The sequence below is a fragment of the Canis lupus genome, chromosome 22 (genome assembly GCF_011100685.1).
Source record: "Canis lupus familiaris isolate Mischka breed German Shepherd chromosome 22, alternate assembly UU_Cfam_GSD_1.0, whole genome shotgun sequence".
NCBI classification, from domain to species: domain Eukaryota; kingdom Metazoa; phylum Chordata; class Mammalia; order Carnivora; family Canidae; genus Canis; species Canis lupus.
The window spans coordinates 57467149-57492155 of record NC_049243.1 but is presented as its reverse complement, the minus strand read 5'-3'; the positions used below and the strand labels follow the sequence as shown (position 1 = coordinate 57492155).

Genomic DNA, 25007 nt, shown 5'->3' with positions numbered 1-25007 from the left:
CATAAAACTCCAATCAATAGGTCTCCTTATTCTTTGCATCCATTTTTGTTTGCCCACTCTGTCTCCATTGCTGTCCACTCAATTTTTGCTACCAACAATTCACCAAAACTGATAAACTCTGTATTTCTAAATGCAATGGTCGATTCTGTCCCCACCCTCCAACACTGAGCAGCAATCTTTGGCAGCTAATCACTTTCTTTGAAAATTTCTCATCGCTTAGCTCCCAGGACAGCTCCCTCACCTCATGTTCCTCCTTCCTTTTTTTGTTGCTCCTGGTGGTTCTAACTCATTTGGGAATTCTTTGGGAATTCTTGAGCTGCTTACACTTTTATCTATACTCATTTCCTAAGTGAAATATAGTCTTTGGGCTTTTTTTTTAAGACTTTATTTATTTATTTGAGAGAGAGAGAGAAAGAGAGAGAGCACTGCACAAGTTGGGGGTGTGGAGAGAGAAAGAATCTCAAGCAGACACCCCACTGAGTGTGGAGCCCAATATGAGGCTCAATCTCACTACACCGAGATCATGACCTGAACCAAAATCAAGTTGGGCTTTTTTTTTTTTTCAAGTTGGGCTTTTGATGTCCATATGCCATATGCTCATCTCTCTCCAATTTGCATCTCTAGCCAGCATGACACCCCCTCCTATTCTGACCTCCTAGCTGCATTCCTAACTCTGTTAATAACATCTCATCCTCCTAGTTGTTTGGGCCAAAACAAAGTTGGTGCTATCTTTAAGTCTGTTACTCCCTGTGGCAGGTAGGATCTGGGTTCCATAATTTTTCCCTTAGTGTCATGCCAGTGAATATGTCACAGTGTCTGGGAAAAAGAATTAAGGTGGCTAATTGATGATCTGACCTTAAAATAGAGAGATTACCCAACATGATCCACGTGAGCCTTTGAGACAGAAGAAGGCAAAAAATTTGGTCAGAGAGATGCAAAGACAGAAAAAGAATCTGGAGGAACTGGAAGCATGAGAGGGACACTCCATCTGCCCTTGCTGACTCTGAAGATGGAGGAGATGCTAGGATTGAGGGAATGTGATGGCCAAAACTGGACAAGTCAAGGAAAGCAATCCTCCTCTGGAACCTCCAAAAAGCATCACAGCCTGATGATACCTGGATTTCAGCCCAGTGAGACCCACCCTGGAATTCTGACCAGAACTATAAGAGGACACATTCATGCCCTTTACAATTACACACTAAAGGAGTAGTAATTCATTACAGCAGCAGTATAAACTGAAATACTCCCCATCAACCATTCACCAGCATTTCCCGTCAGCTCTAACTTGGAAGTATATGCCCAAACTGATGGTTTTTCACTGTGCTGTCACTCTGCTTTGGTCCAAGTTACCATCATTTCATGCCCAGCTTACCGACAGAGCCTCCCCAAAGGTTTCCCTGCTTCTGCCCTCAAAATTCTTCATTCAAGTCAGAATGCATCAGCCAGGCTGGTCCTGTTAACCCATAAGTGATACCAGGTCTCTCTTCTGCTCAAGACCCTGCAAGAGCTTCAGAACTCATGGAGCACAAAAGCCGGAATCCTTCCCATGACCTTTTTAGCCTGCCATGTTGCCGTCTTGCCTTCTGTGCTCCCCATTTATTCACACTGGCTCCTCCCACAGGCTGGGATGCTCCCCCCAGGTTGCTCTGCACTCACCTGAAATGCTTCTCCTCAGATACCTGTATGCTTCCCTCCTCACCCCCTCCAGAGGTCTTCCTCCCTATTTATCATTACTATGCATCTAACTTTATCTTATTGTTTATTGTCACAGACCAGACAATGGGGCATCACAGAAATAGATATTTTTGTCTCCTTCCCATTCACAGCTGCCTAGCTCATAATAAAAACTAACTAAATATTTGATAAATTAAGTCAATTTTCCAATGGAGTACATCTGCTGGGTCAGTTCTTGTATCCTACAGATCTACATCCATGATTAATCTTTGTTAAACACTATTTGCAGCATGTAAAAGTTTCTTCTTAGGAACATGCAATGGCTCCCATTGTGTTCTGCTTCAAGAGCAGGCCTTGAAGTATCCACAATCATCCTATATTCCTCAAATCACCTTAGTAGCCACCCTCCTCACCCCTGCTCCTTTCAGACAGATCTCCATGTTGGGCATTGAGGCTGGGTGGCTATTCACCACACAGCCTGCATGTGGTTTCTTCTTTCCTTCCTTCGGAGTCCCTCAAAGATCACCTTCTACTGCCCAACCCTTCCCATTCTACCAGACTTCATTTTTACTAATTATTTTCTACTTTATTATGAGGATTTTTTCTTCTCTACTTAATTAGAGGTTTTCTGAAAACAGGACTCCTATTTCTTCCTGTCCATCACCCAAGTGACATGGCTACCTCAGTATTAATTCAGGTTTTATGACTTCAATGTTTTCCCAAAATATTACAATAGAGAATACATATTATTAAATATATTATATGTTACATATTTTAAATAGTTCCTCTTGGTCTCTGGGTTTGTTATTTTACTACTATTAATTTTTCTTAACACTAACTTGGGCCTTATTTGTCCTGCAGATATTTTACTAAGAGATTTTATAACTTTGCAAATTAATCTCTTTGTTGTTGCATGACTTTTAAATCAGTATAGGGCATATATCTGCCTGCATTCTAATTTAGACTTGCTCTTACAACTACTCCTTGGTGAACTTGGACAAATTGCTTCCCTCTTTCACTCAACACCACTGGGATGTCCTGGGACAAGTAGGAGGGTGCAGTGAACCTGGCTGAGAGTGCCTGGAGGTGCTTACAGCTCCACAGAGGGGATGACCATTAAAAGAAGAGCTCCAAGTAGGACAAGAATAATAAAATGAGAACTAATTCCTATTCCTATGGTATTCCTATCCATGAATGAGATAATGAATTTTTCAATACAATCTCATCATCAAAGGAAACAATTTCATTAGGAGAAAAAGTTTCATTAAAAATTTAAATGAGCAATTCACAAGGAAATCACATGCTTTCCAGGTAGGTGATTCTTTCAAAAATATATAACAACTTTACCAAAATTTTGCATTTCGTTTATCTTTACAAGGAGACTTGGAAGTTTTAACTACGTTCATTAGAAAGAAGATTTTTCCCTGACAATTTCAGATCTTTTTATTAAAAAGCCCCTAACATTTAAAAGAAATACTATCCTCATGTTCCGTCTCCCTTTCTGATATTTCCCACTCATTTTTTTCTCCTTTTGCCTTTGAGAGACTCCTAACTCTAGGAAACAAACTAGGGGTGGTAGAAAGGGAGGTGGGCGGGGGATGGGGGTGACTGGGTGACAGGCACTGAGGGGGGCACTTGATGGGATGAGCACTCGGTGTTATTCTATATGTTGGCAAATTGAACACCAATAAAAAGTAAATATATAAAAAAATAAAATAAAATAAAATAAATACTATCCTTCATCTCCCCACCAGGAAACAACAAACAAAAACCATGAAAATCCACATCAGAAAACTTTTGTGTCATGTACCTTCTTTGTCATCGTGGTGGATAATTGCATCCTGTATCATGTCAGCAAGGTTAAAGTGAACTTTCTGATTCTTCCCATGCTTCAGCTTTTTCAGGAATCCTTCCTGCTTCTGAAAAGCCTTCTCTCTTTCATAGTAGGCTTTGATCTGCTCACAGCGCATGCGCTTCACCAGCCGCTGCCTCTGGCCCAGGGGAAGGGACTCCAGCAAACACTGGTCAATTTCCATCTCATGGGTTCGAAAAACATTACATAGCTGAAAGCAACCTGCGAAAGACACAGTGAGAATGTCACTAGACCTATTACATCAATACAGTAGCATTACAGAGTGTAGTTGATTGCCTATTGCCCAGCACAGAAGTGAGAGACTCACTCACTGGTCTTCGTTGCTTGACATGCAAATGGCAGACCCCAGCTCACAGAAGCACAGAAGTTAGCTGATGTCTTACTCAAGATCGCATGATAATAAACTAATAAAATTAGAGCTAGATGTGTGGTTTTACGCAACTTAATTATTAGCGAATCATCCTTTCTTATTTTTTTTTAGATCTGTAGCAAAAGCCTAAAAGTTCTACCAATGCATTAAAGTTTCTTCATTGAATAATGCCAACTAAACTTAGTGTGTTAAATTTTGGCAGAAAGCCATTCGGAGTCTTTCGGCACACCCAAATAAAATGGGTTTTGTGTATCCCAATGACTCTGCTTATTTAATGTTAATAGAAGCTATGTAGGCTATCAACTGTTTGTGTGACACAGTGATTATTTCCACCAATATATTGCTAAATACTTTCCCTAGGGATTGGTAATATCCATTTCTAAGAGACCATAATGGTTGAACAATGAAACAGATTTTCTTTTGGCAATTCAAAATCATGGATAGAATAATAGTACTGCTCTTGTGGTCTCTGTCTTATTAACATAGTGATTAACAAACTGAGTTCTCTCTCCTGAAGGTGAAAATCTTCACTTTCTTTCAAGATAATATTCCTTATATATAAACACTACCCAAAACTCCATAATGGAATTATACAAATTCATATATTTACCACTGGATTAAAATTTTACTATTAGCAGAAAATTAACATTAAAACACTGAAAATTCTAGAATCTAACTCACAGATTCAGAGAAGTGTTTATAGATTCTTCTCTTCATATATTTATGATGTAAGTCTCAAGCAAGTAAAAGTAACTATACAAGCCCCAAAATGTGGTTGATCGTATGTCATATCTGGAAAGATCACTCAGAAAGGGCACACTGCTTCATCTCTGGAGAGGTGCCTTGCCCAACTCCTTTGAAAGGACACCAAGTTGTGACAAGGCAGTTTCCATTTCTGTATCACTTGATGCTCTGCAAAGTGCTATTCTCACAATCACCAGGCAAGACCATTTCTCTTTTGCAAATAAGAAAAGTGAAGTTGAGAGAGGCTATGACTTGTCTAAGACCAAAGAGATGATTATATGACAATCATGAATGTTCCATAGAGGCTCAAAAGAAACTCAGAATAAGAGACAGTGACTTTCTACAGCCAGATATTTAATATTTCTATATAAGGGGGGGCGTGGCAGGAAGGGAAGCAGAGCTGGGAAATTTTGTTCTTATTGTTTGTTAGCATTTGACAATATTTTAGAATCATATATGTTCATAAAAATCTTTCTAAGAGTGATGTGAGAAGCATCGAATAACTACTAATAACACATTTGCTCTCCAGTGGCCTAAACACAAAGACACAGCAGCAGTTGTGAAATAAACAAATCACTCTGAAGTCTGTCTGTGTGATAAAAGCCATGATCACAAGCAGATCATCTGTGAGAACTCATTAATAATGGCAGGCCATATCCTCTGCTTTCCAATCTGTTCAGAAAACTGCACTTGGGTTCCCATTCCCAAGACACTGTGACTTTCATGAGTTTCCTAGCTTATCAGCAGGTGCCCAGGGAATCAGCAGAACTGTTGGAAAACCTGAGCAGGTAAAACCAATGACATCACAGGGTGTCACATGCTGATGAGCAGCGTGCGGTCAAGGGTGGAGGATAACCTGAAAAACACAACAGTCCTCTAGTGTTGAGCTCGTAAGCAAAGCCTTATTGTGAAATCTTTATTTTTCTAAAGATTTTATTTATTTGTTCATGAAAGACACACAGAGAGAGGCAGAGACATAGGCAGAGGGAGAAGCAGGCTCCCTGCAGGGAGCCCAATGTAGGACTCCATAGCAGAACCCAAGATCACGACCTGAACCAAAGCAGACGCTCAACCACTGAGCCACCCAGGCGCTCCCTTATTGTGAAATTTTCAATTAACTTTTAAGGAGTCTGCAGTGACAGCTCATGATTCATCAAGCAATCCTCTCGGTTTGTCAAAAAGGAGCACTGAGGGATGTTCATAAATTAATTCCTTTATGATTTGGAAAATCAGATGCCAAGGCTGTTGAAATTCAATCTACACATGTATAAAATATTAATTTTTAACATATTTCCTTGTTAAATAATTCCCCGTGCTTTGATTTTAAATGCTTTAAACTTTCATTTAGTTTATATTCTAAAAATGCAATGGGCATTGTGAATTTCTTTTTGTGTAATTAGAGGTCGACCAGCTATGTCATGTCTATGTGCTGCTGTCAATCTGTAAGATACCACACTAAAAATAATGTAGTTCTGGGAAACGTAGTTTTGAGGCAGTCTACCCAAAACCTATGGAACTTTGTCACCAGTGTACTAATAACCTCAGGTAACAATATGGACGGCCCAGGCAGGCAGGTGGATAAGGCTGAAGAAGAAGTACATGAGTCTGGGCTGGGCACAGCTGGTTTGTACTCCTGGGACAGGAGTCCTGGGCAGGCACTCATTTTCAACTGTCCTATAGTAGAGCTGACAGGGTCCTGTCTGCCCAGCTCCTGAACTGAGGGCTCTTCCCTGGTAACAACTGTAATTCTTTCCTGCTGCTTTGGCTGTCTTTGCCTAGAAAAAGCCATACATTAACTAACACAACTTCAACATTATATGAACCTCATTCTCACGATAATATATGAGTTCATTAGTATACAGGATGCATTTATAGTAAATGAACATATTTGCATTATTGTGGCAGAGACTGACTAGGGAAGACCAGCTTTCTTTTCTCCTTTGACACCTGAGTAGATGTCATTTTTGAGCTTCCCAGGGTTGGCTCACAAAAAAAAAAAAAAAAAAAAAAAATGCTCACATGCATTTTATCATACTCTGTCCCCCCTACAGCTTGCTGCCTCTGACCATGGTGGCCATGAAGCCATACAGCAAAGATGGCCACTTGTCAGAGAGCCTCAGTCTCCCCACTGCCGTTTGGAGCACCCCCCACCAATCAGCCCTTCCCTTAATTTTGTATCTGAGGAAGAAATGAACTTCTATTGTGTTTAGGCACTGATGTTTTGGGTTTTAATTCTTAAAAAATAATTAGCGTCATCTAACTAGAGGTATGCTGTTGTTCAGAATTTTTTTTCCCCAGTGTTGAACGGTGACCAAGGGAACATTCAAGTTTTTGTAGAAATTTGGATGATAAGACTACATCATTACTATCTACCACGTGAGGCTCTAGCAAATATTTAACACTCAGCCCTGATACAGTGGGAATGGAATCTTTGATTTGTCAGGCCTGCGAACTTCCACAGTGCAAATTTCACAGTCAGTTTCAAACTACCAATGTCACGTCACTGAACAAAGAGATAGGAAGAGGAACTCTCCCAAAGACAGTACAGGATGGCTTCAAAGCGATCACTACATCAAGTCTACCATGGAGAATCATGGCTTTATTTGCATCAGAAACAACAAATATACAGGAAAAGATATTCCAGTAAGATCTCCAATGTGTGAGTGAAGCAGATAGCATCAAGAATTACCCACTTCTCAAGAGAAAATAACTATAACCATAACTATATATATATATCTAATATATCTATTTATCCATATATGATATATATGTATCCCCATACATATACATATACATATACATATATATAAATATATATATAAATATATATGTATATGTCACAGTCTTTGTCCAGAAGGTTTAACTGGACTCAGACTACTAATTTAACCAATTTGTAGTCTGAGTCATCACAGGAAGATAAGAGACCATTCACTTTAAATTTCTTAATCATAAAAAAATTCTTAATCATCAAAATCATTCACTTGCAGAAAGCAATGCTAACTAACAGAAAAAATAGAAAAATTAAAATTGAGTTCCAATCTTAGATATCATATTTTCTATTTATGACCTGGGGTGAAATATTCAACACTTCTAAGATTTTTGAAATCTGTCAAAAGGAGCCGATATTTCAAATTTGCTGGGATATTTAAAAAATAGGACAGAGTTTGCAAAACATGTCTGACACTAAGTACTCAATGAATGGTAATTCTTTTTTTTTTTTTTTTTGGTAATTCTTTTTATTAGGAATATATTATGAGGATCTGTGCATCCCAACTATTGTATAGATGGGATATGTTAAGAGAACCAGAGATCTCCCTTTCATGTTCTTTCTGGTTCTACCATGCACCACAGATGCCCCAGGCACAATGTGTTTGCACCTGCTGTTCCCACTGCCTGGAACACTCATCTCTCTGATGGCAGGAGACTATACGGCTAGCATCCTCCATTCTTCAGGATCTTCTGTCAAAATGTCCTTCTTCATGAGGCTTTCATGGGCCTCTTTATCTCTATTTACAAATGTTTCCTGACAATACTTCCAATTCTTATTTCTTGCTTTATTTTTATCCTTAGTATTTATCACCCAGAATTATATTTCTACAATATCAAGCATTATACTTAGAATGTATATTATACTCATGCTAATGCTGTTTACTAAAATACTTACACTATATATTTTCTTATCTATCTAGAAGCCTCCTAAAAGCAGGAACTTGGGACTAATTTACCCACTGAGTATTCTCAGTATCTGGGATAGTAGATGTTAAATATTTTTCTTCTTGTTGTTAATGAAATTATTTAATTAAATTGCTGGCAGACATATCATATATATTACTACCACTTGACCCAGCACTCAACATATAGTAGATAACACATGCTTATTACTTCTGCTCTTATAGAAATGCATAATAGTGCCATAGTTGAACCTAATCGCTCTTCCTCACAAAATTATCTGGACTGACACAGTGTAGCTAAGTTTATGATAGTATTGGATTTCTTGATCTACCGTTATCATTCACTTTTCTTGGTGGGGGGAGGCTATATATATGTCTATGCTGCAATTCTAGATAAAAAATTAGAGACATTTATCATAGCCAGAAATCCTTGCTCAACAAATATGCATCTCCATATAACAAAATGTGAGAGCCAGGAAATAAAATACATCAAAGAAAAAGCAAAGATCTATATTCAGAAGTAATTATAGAACATCTAGGTAAAATTTAGGAGCCCCATGCTTTCCTCTTATGGTCCTATACACCATACCAAGATCTCAGGATGTTGTGTAGTAGCAAAGCAGAAATATAAAGAATAAAGTTAAGGAAAAGGGAACTGGGAAAATGAATCCTGAAATTATTCTGCTGTACAACTATCAGAAATACCTTCACCTCAATGAGATCCAAACTCTTCATGGAGGCCGTGGCACACTCACTGTGGGTAGTTTTTTGCATATGTCTCCATGACTGCCAGATCAAAGGGGAAATAAAAAATGGTAAAAGTACAGGTAATTTGATCCTAAGGACATTTACAGACACTTGCACCCAGTTTTCAGGGGAACAGACATTCATGGATGATTTATGAAGCTGACTATGTCTTAGGCCACAAAACAAATTTCAAAAAATGCTGAAGAACTGAAATTATACAGGAACTTTCTTAACACACTTGAGAACAGGACATCAACTCTAGAGGCATAGCCTTATCTCCCAGTATGTTCAGAAACTCACAACACTGATCCTAAATACAGCAGGTCAAAAAAAATAAATAAATAAATAAATAAATAAATAAATAAATAAATAAATAAATACAGCAGGTCTAGGGAAGAAAACATAATGGAAACCATACTCTTTTATAGCCAATCGCTGAGGAAAGTCTACATAAAAATTTTGTGGATGAAATTAAAACAGTGCATAGAAATAAATCTACAGTTTTAAATATACATGTTAGAAAAGAATCTCGTCTTAGAATCAGTGACCACAGCATCCTCATAGGAAAGAATAAAGCAAAGTCCAACAAAAAGGGAAGAAGATAATTAACAAAGTGAGGGTCTGAATGGGTAGAAAGGAAGTAAAGGATGCGTAAAGATGAAGAAAGACATGGTAAATGGACAATATCCAGAAAAAATATATCTTACCAAAAATGATGCAAGAAGAAAGAGAAAACTTGAATGGACTTACAATCATTACATTAATTAATTGTTAAAAATCTAATTACAAAAAAAATAAAACAGTCAAAAGCAATGCCCAAGTGATTTCACAGGCTTTGAAGAAATGGATAACCTGTTTTCCTAAAATTTTCCTAGAGATTAGGAAAAAATGAAAATTGCCTCAACTCATTTTCCGAGACTAGTATAAGCTTGATACCAAAACCAAATGAAAACATCACAAAAAAAGGAGTTACAGATTAATTTTATGTACACATACACGTGTAAACAGTCTCAGTGCATATGTTTGTCAGTGGAATAAAAAGACGGCTAACTTTAGAATATCTATAAATGTGCTATTCAAACTTTCCATTCTGTTGCAAATGTAGAAAAGGAAGGCCGTCTATCATTGCTTATATTACATCTCAAAATGAAGGTTTCCATCAGCATAGAAAATAAAAGGAAAAGAAACAAGGACCCTAACATGAGTAAAAGGAGGAAAAACCAATTATTGTTATAAACACTGTTATCCTCATAGGGAGCCAAACACATTCTATGACTCAGCCATTAGCCAGAATTTTGTACAAGTCAATATACACACACAAGAAGAAAGTTACATTTTCAAACCTAATAAGAGATGTGCAGCCTTACTAATGTCTAGAAACATTTTAAAACATGTCATTTCACACTCGTGTGATTGACAAGGTGGTCCCCTTGCTATTAAAGAGAAAACTGATGTTATGTCTCTAACTGAACAGGTATCTCTCCCAGAACCATGATAAGTACTCTAGAAGCCTTTGAAATACATTGCAGATAAAAATAAACACAAAATAATCTAGTATGCAATGAACAAGATTAGGAGTAACAAAAGTCAACTTTTAAACAATCCCCTCCCTGAGTTTTGGAGGAAAGAACTCTATTTTGCCACCTGTACCTTTCAATATTTTCTGTTATTGATACTGGTTGAAAAGACAGCTAGATCAACACAACCTGAAAAAGAAAACCTGGAAGGATGCCTGGGTGGCTCAGTGGTTGAGCATTGGCCTTTGGCTCAGGATGTGATCCCAGGGTCCTGGGATGGAGTCCTGTAGCAGGCTCCCTGCTTCTCCCTCTGCCCATGTCTCTGCCTCCGTCTCTGTGTCTCTCATGAATAAATAAATAAAATCTTTTAAAAAGGAGAGAGAGAACCTGGGAGGATTACCACATACAGGAGGCCCACCACTTGGGACAAAATGCAAATCAAGTTAGTGGGGAGTCTTCCCAACAAGCGAGGGTGGGAATTAGTAGGGAATAAACGAGCCTCTATCCAAACCTCACACCCTCTACAAAAATGAATCCAAAAGGAATCAAACAGCTGAATGTAATACATAAGACTATAACACATTTGGAAGATCGTAGGAGGAAATCACTGAGACCTTGCTTTCCTAGTCTTGACACCAAAACACAGTCCATAATTGAAAAACAAACCGATGAACTGGATTTCACCAAAACTGAAAACATTGCTATGTGAAAGCCATGTTGAAAGGGTAAAGAAAAATGTTACAGAATGGGGGAAAGTACTGATAACCACCTGTCTGACACAGAATCACATCGAGAACATGTAAAAAACTTAACATCCAACAGCAAAAAGGCAAATGTTCCAACTGGAAAATGGGAGAAGACGTGAAAGACTTTTTTCACTGACACAGATGGATGACAAACAGCACCAGCCATTAGGGAAATGCTCATTAAAAGCACTATGGCTTATCACTACACACATATCAGAAGAGCTAAAATAAAAATAACATTAGTGGGGTGTGTGGCATAGTCAGTTAAGCCTCAAACTCTTGTTTTTTTTTTTTTTTTTTTTAATTTATTTATGATAGTCACAGAGAGAGAGAGAGAGAGGCAGAGACACAGGCAGAGGGAGAAGCAGGCTCCATGCACCGGGAGCCCGACATGGGATTCGATCCCGGGTCTCCAGGATCGCGCCCTGGGCCAAAGGCAGGAGCCAAACCGCTGCACCACCCAGGGATCCCAAACTCTTGGTTTTGACTCAGGTCATGATCTCAGGGTCATGAGATCGAGGCCTGTGTCGGGCTCCCTGCTCAGTGAGGCATCTGCTTCTCTATTTCCCTCTACTCCTCCCCCCACTCATGTGCACACACACACTCTCTCTAATGAATAAAATCTTTTAAAAATAGTGCCATAGTTTTCCCTGTGAAAAGAAAGCATATTTTATCATTTATAAGCAATAATGTGTATTTAACTGAATTTACAACTAAGAATTATATTTCAATTCCATCAGCTTGGGGATCCCTGGGTGGCTCAGCAGTTTAGCACCTGCCTTCGGTCCAGGGCGCGATCCTGAAGTCCTGGGATTGAGTCCCACATCAGGCTCCCTGCATGGAGCCTGCTTCTCCCTCTGCCTGTGTCTCTGCCTGTCTCTCTCTCTCTCTCTCTCTCTCTCTCTCTATCTCTATCTCTATCTCTGTGTGTGTGTCTCTCATGAATAAATAAATAAAATCTTAAAAAAAAATTCATCAGCTTATATTTGCAATTTTGGGGATGCTTCCTATCAAAGACCTCAAATAGTCTTTGTATTCGGGTAGGTGATCTTAATCCCCTATTCAGATCCCCCTACTGGCTGCCACGCCCTTCCAGCTGCTCTGAGTATTGGCTGGTAAGGATTCAGAGCTGTTCTCTCCCCTGAAAAATTCCCTGCCAGACTCAGTACCCCAGGGAGTGGAAGACTCTACCCACAGAAGTACAAAAGCATGTACCCTTAAGAAGAGACGACTCTCTGGCGTGATTTACACTGCAGAGCAAAGTGAATTGGAAAGTTTAGACTTTACCCAAGACTACTTTGTTTCACTTCTTTCTGTTCAAAGCCTTGCTTCCCTCACCAACAGCATTTCCCTGATGAACATTTCCTCTATAGATCTATATATCGTCACATGCTTCGCAAGCCCTCTCTCAAGACTCTGCTTCTAGGAAGCACAGTCAAATTCATGTAAGATTATGTATATTTACCTTAATTTTCTGTTAATTTTCATGATTTGCACCAAAGGGAAGATTTTTTTTTTTTTGTAGATGCAAAATTTACACAGATCGCACATACCTAATGATATAGGTTTTCAAAAACAAAGTAATAACATCACAAGAAATAATAAGGCACACATGCAAAAGAAGGAAGCTGGGGCCTTATCTTCTACCACATACAAAAATTAATGAAAACTTATTAAAGCCTTCAACATAAGACCTGAAAGTATAAAACTCATAGAAGGACACAAAAGTTTCAGGACACTGGACCTAACAATGATTTTTTGGATCAGACACCACAAGCACAGGCAATAGAAGCAAACACTGACAATTTGTACTAGCCTACAGACTTCTGTGCATCAAAGGACACAATCAACACAGTAAAAAGGCAACCTAAGAAACAGAAGGAAGTATCTGCAAATATATATATATATGATTAATATTTAAATATTAAAAAAATTCTTGCAACTCAACAATTAAAAAAATAACCAAATTTAAAAACAGGCAAAGGAATCTGACATTTCTCCAAAGGTGATATATAAATGCCCAATAGGCACATTTTAAAAAGCTCAAAATTCTCAGTGAAATGCAAATTAAACCACAATAAGCCATCATCTCATACCCATTAGGGGGTGGCTTTTACTCACTCCCCAAAAAACTCCAGAAAATAAGAAGAATTGGCAAGGATGTGGAGAAATTGAAATCCCTGTACATTGTGGGTGGGACTGAAAAATGGCTTCCACTCTGGAAAATAGTATGGAGTTTCCATAGTAAATTAAAAATAGAATTGTCCTAGGATTCAGCAATCCCACTTCTGGGTATACATGCAAAAGCCTGAAAAAAGGATCTCAAAAGATATTTGCACACCTATATTCACTGCAGCATAGTTCACAGTGGCCAAGAGGTAAAGGCAGGCTAATGTCATCAATGATGAGTGGATAAACAAAATGTGGTCTATCCATACAACGGCATGTTATTCAGCCTTAAAAAGGAAGGGAATCCTATCATATGCTATGCAATGGATGAACCTTGAGGACAGGCTGAATGAAATAAGCCAGTCACAAAACGACAAATACTATATGATCCCACTCAATAGAAACAAATTAGAATGTTGGGTACCAAGGATGGAAAGAGAGAGAAAGCAAGAGTTGCTATTTAATGAGTATCAGATTTTAAAGATGAAAAACTTGTAGAGCGCTGTGTCCCAACAAGGTGAATATATTTAACCTCTGAACTATACACTTAAAAATGGCTAAGCTGCTAAATGTTATTTTACGTGTTTTACCACCATAAAAAAAAAGTGAGGAAAAAAAGAGAGTAAGACACAAGGGGCTAGATCACAAGAGTTTTTAAAATATATACACAGTTGAAGGACTTCATAAAAATGCATTTTCAAACTTTATTGCTTATCCCACTTTATAAAAATGTTTGCTACAAAGTCTGAGAGGCAGAAGGCAGTTGTCCAGGAAGGTAATTAACATGCTCACTCACACACAGGTGTTGAGCACGTCCATGTGTGTGCACGCGCACACGCGCTCGTATCTACGCACCCAACAACTGCCCTAGCAGAAGCTTTATTCTCAGAATCTATTGTTATAACATGCTTCCAGGGTTATTTTTACTGCATATACAATGACAATGAAACAAAAGAACAGTGAGGATTTTCAAAGACAAGAGTATAATCAATTTCAACATACTCCCCCAGAGCCTTAAAGAAGAAAAAAAAAAAAAAAAAAAAAAAAAAAAAAAAACCTCTTCTGAAGCATTGGAGTCTTTTAAAAGTGCTAGATTTTTTAAATCTTTGTAATCAACCTGCAGGTTCATATCCCTCTTTACAAGAACAGCAAAAAGAAACTGCACTGGGGAAGAAGATACAGATGTTATGCCCTAAAGTATCTCAGGATGTAGGTCCACCATGCCTGTTTGATGAAATCTTGCCCTGAAACACTTCTCTTAATGATGGGGGGATAAACCTGAATAATTTTAATTCTGCTCAAGAAAGTCAACAATATTTTTCATCTCACTACTTACTGTCTTTAAATTTATAAATGTATATATCAAGTGATCATTTCTTCGTTTTCTATCTAATTATTATGGCATGCTTGTCTAATGAGAGAATGTGAAGAATGTTCTCTCTCTAAGCTAAAATAGGAATAAAATGGGGATGCCGTTTTAATAAAACGGGTGGCTCAGTGGTTAATCATGTCTGCCTTTGGCTCAGGGAGTGATCCTGGAGACCTGGGATCGAGTCCCACATCGGGCTCCCTGCATGGGGCCTGCTTCTCTCTCTGCCTGTGTCTCTGCCTCTCTTTCTCTGTCTCTCAGGAATAAATATATAAAATCTTTAAAAAAAAATAAAACAAATAAAGCAAAACACACAGGACATAAAAATTATGGCATATTCTGGAGCATATTTATGTTTTTACACTCCAACCTACAGTTTTCTACATTTAATATTTCCTTAAAAACAAGTGTTTTGATTATGATAAATTGTTTTTCACTGGATATAGATTTATAGTCATAATTCTTTGTGGAATTTGTTTCAGGGTAACAATAAAACTGAAGATTGTCACCCTGAGGTAATGTCCCCAGCTCATTATTCAAGTGAACCCACATGTTTTACCAAATCCATTGTTGATGGAGGGTACCACGCTATCAATGCTCTGCCCTGGGTTATGACACGAATCATGCCTGTGTGCTAATGCCCAGCACAAAGATTTACCGTGATATGTAGAGTACTGAATGACCAGGCTCCTTTTCAGAAGACAATCCACTTCATTTAGGATCCACAGAGTCTGGTTATTTGGAGCCGCACCCCTAAATATCAACTAGCTATTATCTTATAAGATAAACACTTAATGAGGGATTGTCTGGGGAAGTCCAGACCCTTAAGATCAGAACTGCCTACTAATGGCTGTTCTCAGACACTTCCTCAGGCATGCCATCTCGCTAAAATCAAATCCAGACTTTTCCCCAATTTCCTGCCTTTCTAAACACCATGGTCCCACTAGGGGCTGTCTCCAAGATTGCTATAATTGCTGTCCAGTCCACTCCAACAGAGGGCAATGCTCTGGAATTCAACAGTCTCAGACAAACTCTAATTCTCAGGTAGCTCAGAAGGGAAGCTCTCTTTTGGGTCATTCAGAATAAAACAGATTTAGAACCTCTACCCTAAATACACACGTTTGGGCCTCCCAAATGTTAAGCAATCTTCTGTTCGTAATCCACATCTGTACAATTCACCTGTAGCCGACATCTTCGATTCAGGGCAGGAGAGACTCAGCTCACTCTGTTCCTGCCAGACAGTGTTTTTAATAGACAAATTCCCTGGTGTTCCAGGCTGTCTCAGAATGGGATACCTGCCAGTTTCAACACACTGGTTCCTTTTTAGGACACAGAGCCCTGACTCCCTCCATGACCCCACCAGTCAATCACAGCATCCTGCATGCCTTTAGTCTGAGTCCTGAAGCAACATTATAAAATGAACACTGCAAATGGCAAGTACAAGACCAATGAGCACGTGCTGTACATTAACAGCTCCTCTCTAAATATCTTTTTTCTATTTGAAAGCTTGTATGTGTCGATACAACTGTAATTTCATGGCTATAAATAATGCTTTATATTCCATCATTTCCCTAAGTCTTGCAAAGATTTTTTTTAATTTAACAGTTACTTTGATATAAAATATTTGATATTTGACAGTTTTTGATATAAAATATTTTCAGTCCTGTAATGAGCTGAAGCAAAACTGAATTTCACATTTAATATTTAATTTTGGCTTTATACAGTCTGTTTTTTCCCCTCTTTCTTTGAAAGAGGAAAAAATTAGGGAAAAATCATATGCTAAAATTTCTATTTTCTCTTCTAAGTTAAGATAATTTCTAGGTTACAGTTTGTCTTTTTAATTAGCTATAATCGCGCCTCAGATAAACCTCATTGGCTACAATACTGCCACTGCGTAAAGCTCAGTTTGTCTTTTTAAATGATTTCCATTGTCCTTTGCATCAATTTATAAAATACATTCAGATAAAATAAATTCTTCAAGGTCAATTTAAAATGCAATGTCAAAACATAGAGTATGATTCACAAACAAACATCCCCATATCCAACAATAGGACACTCTTTCTCTCGAGTCTGTTTTTAAATTTATTTATTTATTTTAAAGAGAGAGTACAAGTAGAAGGAGCAAGGGGAGAGGGAGAGAGAATCTCAAGAAGACTCCATGCTCAGCACAAAGCCCGACTCGGGGCTTGGTCTCATGTCCCGAGCTGAAACCAAGAGTTGAATGTTCAACTGACTGTGCCATGCAGGCACCACTCACGTTTTATTAATTGCATTGAACACCTTTGGCTTCAGTCTCTTACTACTCTGCTCTGCTGGGAAGACTTTTCAAAAAGAGAGAAAGTTTGCCTTAATACTAACCTAAAATAATGGTATAAGAAAGAAAATAGTCAAAGCCTTCAAGTCCATCATTCATGGCTCCACCTGGGCCACTGAAGATTATTACTAACTAGCACACCATACAAACCATCCAGCCTTTTACATACATTCTATCTTCATTCCTATCTTCTTGCTACTCCATTATTTGGAATCTGAAACTATCATTACCTACTTAGTGAGCCCCATTGTTTCTTCTAGGAGCACTGTCCTTCTGGGAATCACCACTCCTCTGACCTTCATGTGGTCCTAATGTGGTTATTACAAAGGCTTCTCAACTCAACTTCTTGCAGAGCTGGAAACATGACTTAGGTTAGCCCATCACATTGAAGATCAATGACTCATCCTAGTGTAGAGATATGATCCTAGTGGGGACAATTCAAGACCCTTCCAGGAGATTTGATAGGTGGACATGAGGAGCTAAACAACAACAACCACAACAACAAAAACCCTGTCTTATTTTTTTATTAGCAATCCAGTAGGATGTAGGTATGTACTATCATGGCTTATATCTCCTGACTCAGAGAAAGAGAGAAATAGAGGAGCAGAGAGAGAGGAAAAAGAGAAACAGGCAGAAAAAAATAATATCAGTTAGATCCCCAGATCCCAAATTCAGCATTATCTGAAGCCAACTGAATTGGACTTCCACAGTATAAGGGCCATTTTGCACACATGAAAGCCAATAAATTCCATTCTGTGCTTAAACCCTTATGAGTTTATTCTCTGTCAATGGCAACCAAATGACTCATAGAATATACAAGACTTGAGATGCTGATTAAGCATCAAGTCACACTTTATGTTTTTCTATTTTTTTATTTTTTAAGATTTTATTTATTTATTCTTGAGAGACAGAGAGAGAGAGAGAGAGAGAGAGAGGCAGAGACACAGGCAGAGGGAGGAGCAGGCTATATGCTGGGAGCCCAGACGCGGGACTCGATCCCCGGTCCTCAGGATCACGCCCTGGGCCAAAGGCAGGCGCTAAACCGCTGAGCCACCTGGGCTGCCCTAGTCACACTTTAATTACTATATATTTTTAAGCTTTATAAAAAAGAGTGAAAAATGTAAATGATTTTGAAAGGCACACATTTGGTTATTTCTAAATATCAAAATTACCAATATTGTCTCTTTCACAGATTATATCAACCTCAGAACTTTTTAACAAGACAATGGCCCATCACATCTTCATGCAAGTTTATAAATGCTATAATTAAGGGGAAGAATAAGGACTTGTCCTAATGTACAGTAGATTTTATTTCCATTACTTTCAATGTTTTTTTAAGATTTTTAAAATTTATTTATTCATGAGAGACACAGAAAGAATGACAGAGACATAGGCAGAGGGAGAAGCAGGCTCCCTGTGAGGAGTCTGATTCGGGACTTGATCCCAGGACCCCGGGATCATGACCTGAGCCAAAGGCAGATGCTCAACCACTGAGCTACCCAGGTGCCTCTAATGTCATCCTTTAATACAACACTTTCATGGCTGGTTTTGAATCATAATGAAAAAAATCTCTTGTAAATGTGAAATGGAGTTAGTTATATGACTTGTCCACATGCCTCTGAAGGCTTTGGACACGTGTGTGAAATTAACTGCATCACACAGAAAGACAAGAGTACTAAACGCTCTGCTAAGCATAGATGATATAGCACACATACATTAAGGAATCATGTGCTACCAAAAACAAATGGAAGAAGTCCCTCTTCTTTCTGACTTTGTTCTTTCCTTTCACAGAACCACCACTGGCTCCTCATGCAGGAGCCCTGGTAGACATGTCACATACAGTCGGCTTGAATCTCGGGCAGAGCTGAGGCATGGCTGAAAGTAAGTGCTTGACCTTGAGAACACTCTGGAAAAGGGCTTCCTGCCCTATTCTTGAATCCTCACCTCCCTGCCCTGTCAAGGGTTTCTTGATCAGTCTGAGCAAAGCTACCTGGAGTCACTAGTTCTACTCTTCCCATGGCCCAAGCTGCATGTCCTTGGCATAGGTCCATGTGGGAACATGCAAGGAAGCTCGGAGGATAAAGGGTGAGATGGGGTGGTGGCCCCCACAGCCATTTAACCCTAGCCTCCCGATCTGGTCCCCATGTAACTCATCCATGCAGGTCTGTCTTGTCTTTTGCAGCTGAGTGTGTGTGTGCCATAGTTCTTACCTCTGGTAAGAACTGCTCCAGGGACTTTGACCCCAGAGTCCGTGTAAGCAAGTGATACAGTGCTGCTTACTCTGTGGGATGTCTGATGAGGATGGTGAGGTGAGGGGGTCCAGACAAGAGTGATGTCTCTGGATGTACAGAAACATGCTGGGGCTTTATAAAGATACAAAGAAAAACAGTGTCTGTACTAAGCCCTATAAGATTTAGAGGTCATTTTCAACCCAGAAATTGTTGTAGAGACCACGGAAATAGAAACACCATTAAAAGATGGCTTCATTAAAGAATATTAATGACCGTCATTACGTGAACTAATTACTGTTGTTAGCTCATTTTCATTTATCAAATATTATCCAATATTGTTAACACGTGTCCGATATTATTAACATTAAGTTTGGTTTTACACCAAACCAGCTTCATTGAATGATCTTTCTTTCCCTGAGGGCCTGCAGAACCTGCCCAGATCTGGCACAGGTGAGCCCCACCATAAGCAGGGGATTCATGGAAGACCCAGGGCTGACTGCAGAGTTGGATGAATGCCTGGTAGGTCAAGGGAGGGAAAGAGGGAAGGGATGAGTAATGAACTGGTTGACTTTCACAGATGCCTATGAAGTGAATAAGGATGATATTACCAGCTACACTTTTCAAATGATGACATCAAGAACCAAGCCCTAAAGAAATTAAGTGAAATACTAAAAATTACGTGAAAAAATTAGACAGTAGTTGAAACAGCCTAGGACTAGCCCAAGCCTTCCCATATGTAGCAGGTGGTTGTGGATGACATGTGCTGCCTCCATCACCCATGTCGGCCCCACCTGTGATGACAGTTCACCTGACAGAGAACAAATGTCACGACACACCATACTGGGCCCACCATAGGCGCTATACTCTATGGATCAACACTTGACTAGGATCAGTATAACACTCTATGATCATTATACTGGACATTTTTTTTAATATTAAAAAAAAAGATGTATCCAGGATCCCACAAGAATAGAAAATGTGAAGCAACATGTGGCCCTGCACTGAAGGCCCAGCATAAAGGGTTTGGGTCAGTCCTTAGAGCTGAACCTCATAGGTAACGTTGCTCTGAGAAAAGCATAATGAACCAGAAATTGAGGAAACAATTCAACCTTCAAATGGTTTTCTTCTCTCAATGACACTCCACAGAATTGGCTTTTCTGTGATTAAATAGGAGGCAGCGAGAGGCATAGCCCTCATCTACCTCATACATGTTTTCAGCCACAGAGACAAGTGTCTTCCTCTTTCTCTGCTAAAAGCCAGAATGAAAAAAAGAATGGCCAATTGATTTCCACAAAACCATCCATTCATCTATGTGTGTCTCTGCTGTCCCTCCTCCTCTCCAGATAATAAATAATTCAAGCCTCTTCTCTTTTTCCTTCCTCACAGGACCCTGAAGAGTTTTGCCTTTCAGTTACTCCTCCCTTGACCACTTCCCATGAACTGAAAACCTAGTGATGCTGAGCCAAACAAAACTGGAAGCGGTATTTAGAATGCACTACTGACTCATGCAATGTCGCAGTTTTCATCCTGCATCACATCATTCTGTCGATAAGTGGAGAAGGGCTCCCAGTCAGCTTTTTTAGGGACAACTATCCGTGGAGATGACATGTTTACTGAACTGTCCACAATGACCTCTACATAGTTTTCTGAAGATTACATTCTAATTTAAAACCAAACAGTGAAAGAATTATCCAAACAGACTTTGCAGGTGTAGGATACTTTCTCCTTGGAAAGGAAAAGATAATTCTGCTGTGGGTGGAACAGAAGCTTTCAACGCATGGCACAAAAGGGTCATTCCCATATAACGATAACTCTTAAAACATGACACTAGCATGAATTTATTTGTGACAACCGGTGAAAACCAAAGTTTCCTTTATGTCCAGGCTCTCCTGAATCTCCAATGGCATCACTGTTGTTGTCCTTGTCTTATCATTATTTTAATTTCTCAAGTGATTGGACAAGGCTCAAAGATTTTTTTTTAAGTCCCAACACCTAGCCTTTCATGGCAGCAGGTGTGGAGGCATAGGTGGGCTGGAGCTTTCAAAGATGAGGAAGTAGACACAGTGAATTAAAAACTCAAGTATTGGGGCACCTTAGTGGCTCAGTGGTTGAGCATCTGCCTTTGACTCAGGTCATGATCCCAGGGTCCTGGGATCAAGTCCTGCATCGGGCTCCTCGCAGGGAGCCTGCTTCTCCCTCTGCCTATGTCTCTGCCTCTCTCTCTGTGTCTCTCATGAATAAATAAATTAAATCTTTTTTTTAATTCAAGTATTTTCTATCTTAAAAATAGAAAAACTGTTTTGAGAACCACATTTCTGCCCACCAACTGGCCTTTATCTCTTCATTTTAGAAGGCCAAAGTACACAGTGCTCTTCAACTTCTCTCCAAGATATTACAGTTTGAATTCCACTCACTCTTCTCCACTGACACTGCTCCTTGTCTGTTGTCCCAGCAGATCCTCCTCAAACATGTGCCCTAAGTCTGTCTCATCATTCCAGGTTGTTTCACAGACCCTGCCTCCTGGAAATGTGACGCTTGTGTTCTTGACAGAAGACTTCCTCCCTTCTTTGTGAACGTCTTTTCTTCTATCTGCTTCTCAGAAGTGTTTGACCCAGGCCATCTATTTCTCCATTGGCTACTTCCCCCTGTACCATGTCTTGAATGGAACCAGTATGGTAATGACCCCGTGTCTCTAAGTAGACATCTCTTGCCTGATGTCAGATTTGTATATGCACCGCCTACTGGGCGTTCTCCTTTGCACATCATGGGACCCAATGTGCTCTGGCCTGTCTCTCTCTCCCTGGTGTACATCTGAAGCTTAATAGAAACACCATACACACAGTAATTCAAGCAAATACATTCAAGTGCCAGTGTTGAATATTCCCTTTCTTTCAACCTCTGCAACTCCTAAATCAGTCCAATAGCCTAAGACTCCCTAGTACTCAAGTGTCTTTCAAATTCATCCACTCTTTTCCATTCTCAAGTCACCCACAAAGATGGACTTCCCTCCACCCAGGTGCGGATTGCCACAAAAGCCTCCCAACTGGCTTACCTGACTCCACTGCTGCTCCCTTCAATGGATCTCCATATTTGATCCCTCTAACACAAATGTTGTCCTTCACTCTAATGGGTAGAAATTTTAATAGATTCCAATTACTCTTATGAAAAGTCTAAATATGGTTACACAGCACACAGGGCCTTTGCCATCTTGACATTCAGGTTCAGGAAGGAAGAGCATGGATTCAATTTGGACATTTCATGTTTGGAGAGCTGATAGAATAGAGTGGTATGCTTGAGTTCTGACCACATGGGCCTAGATAGCCTGACAAAAGCACAGCCAAAGAGACTTCCCTGGAAGCTATCCATGGAAATGCTGGAGATCTTATGACCTAAACAGGACACACATAAAGAAAAAGAAAGAGTAGAGCGAAGCACAGAAATTTTCACTAATCAAGCAGTAAATTGTTAAATCTTTACTATAAATACCTCTCAAATCAGACCATGCCTCATCACTGTTGTTGCCCCCACTCTGATGTAAGCTGCCATCTGTCCTATTTTCTTGTCTGTTCCTCTTTCCCATGTCCTTTAATTCATCCACTATATTGTGGTCAGAATGACATTTCTAAAGACAAATCCTACCATATCCCTTCCTCTCAAAACTATCCCACGAACTCTCTTACACAATGAATACCATGAAAATGCATCATACTTGTCCAAACATTGCACATTTGTTCTTCTTCCTCCACCATGTGGAACTCCTTTTGTTTGTTCTTTGAATATGCCATGGCTCACAACACTGGCTTTCATACAGGGTTTCCCATCCACCAAGGTCCCTCACCCATCCATCAACAGGAAATGCCTACTCACCTTTCAATGCCTGCTCGCTTACATCTTCCCCGTAGCAGAACCAGGTGCCCTGCTCAGCTTCTCCCCTAACACCCATTTACAGAAATGTGTTGACACTGTTCACTTCCCAGGCTCCTCTGTAGACTGAATTTCTTACAGAAAAGAAGCCTATCCATACATAGAAGCTGAGTGCACTGTATAATGTTGATCATGAGAGAATGATGGAAACATCTGAGAAGAGTGGATATAAGTGGAGAGACCAAGGGACCTGGGAGAGCAGAGTAAGTCAACGAGTTACACATAGACTTTTTCAGGAAAGCAAAAGGTTAAGAAATTAGAGATGATCACTAAGATAAAGCAGGTAAATATACTGAAGTAAATGAGGAACAAAAAGAGAATGTGATGTTTCAGGGCAATACTGAAGCAAGGGCTAAAATGTAGTCACTGGGTAGCAAGGCATTTGAGGGGCATATATAAGTAACTCTTTCAAGAAGTTTGGAAGTAAAGGTAAATGGAGCTATAGGCTATTAGCTTGAGCAGCTAAGAGCACTGAAATAAAAAGTGGTATTTATTTATGAGTTCAAGAAGTATTAAGTATTTAAAAGAAGTCAACTTCTGACAGTCTAGATTTTCTGAATTAGCCATATGAAACATGCCCATCCCTGCCTCACAGTCTTTGCACTTGCTCTCCACTTTGCCAAGCCTACCCCTCAGACAGATAACCACCTCCTGGTTCTCTCACTTCATTCAATCACTTCGAGGTTATCTCTTCACAACCTTTTCAGCATTGACCTTCACTGCATTCTGCTGCCAGGTCATTTATTAAACCTTTAAATTTCTTTATTTTCTTCACATCAGTTGCTGCTACCAAAAACTTTAATCTACATCTGTTTGTTTACTAGTTTACTTGTCTCACCACGGTCATCAGAATTTCAAGATGGGAGTGATGTGAGCTGGCCTGACTATCCTTGTACTCTTAGCCCTTAGACCAGTACTTGGAAAGAATAGGAACTCAATAATATTTGCTGAATTAATGAATATATGAATGAATAAATGAATGAATGGGATAGCCAGCTCAGTTGAGTTACCATGGCATGTATCCATCTCTAAAGTGACACTAAGTGTGAGCCAATCACTAGAAACATAAAGAGCCCCATTTCATTCACCAAACAACTTATAGAAAGAAAGAGAGCGTATCACATTAGAGTAACAGGTGTCAAGTGAGGCCATGGATGCAGGATATATAATGACAAACCTTTAATAATGCAATGTCGACACTGTCGAGATACACAAAGATACTATCATTGGATGGACCACTGGGTCACAGGTCATGCCATGACATTCCTAAGAGTCTGTATAAAAGTGAAATGTACGAACAATGCAGTCAAATGTTAACAGACTATACTATAATAATTCTATCATTTTATATATATTCTTCAACTGTTTCTTCACTTCAGAGCTGAGGCCACAGAAAACATATATATAAAAATATACGTATATAAATATACATAACATGCAATTTTAGTATATGTGCTGCCGAAGCGAGCACAACATGCAATTTTATATGGAGAGATACAGATTAGATTTGGAGACTGACATTAAAGATTTATTTTTCTTCAGCAGTACATTTAATGATTTCTTTTTCATAATTGGGTGAGGTTTATGAGTCCTAGATTCATCACCAGTATGAGAGTTTTATTATTTTTTCTTTTGTTTTAATAATATTCAATAAAACA

At 39.2% G+C, this 25007-nt stretch overlaps 1 protein-coding gene and 1 pseudogene across 1 annotated transcript in view; both read right to left on the bottom strand.

The window, feature by feature from the left end:
- MYO16 (myosin XVI) overlaps nt 1-25007 on the bottom strand; it is a 481192-nt gene that overhangs the window by 450098 nt on the left and 6087 nt on the right. Inside the window, exon 2 of the mRNA XM_038570035.1 lies at nt 3485-3748. Coding sequence (XP_038425963.1) covers nt 3485-3748 — 264 coding nt within the window. The remainder of the gene's footprint in view (nt 1-3484; nt 3749-25007) is intronic.
- LOC119865263 lies at nt 16621-16782 on the bottom strand (annotated as a pseudogene).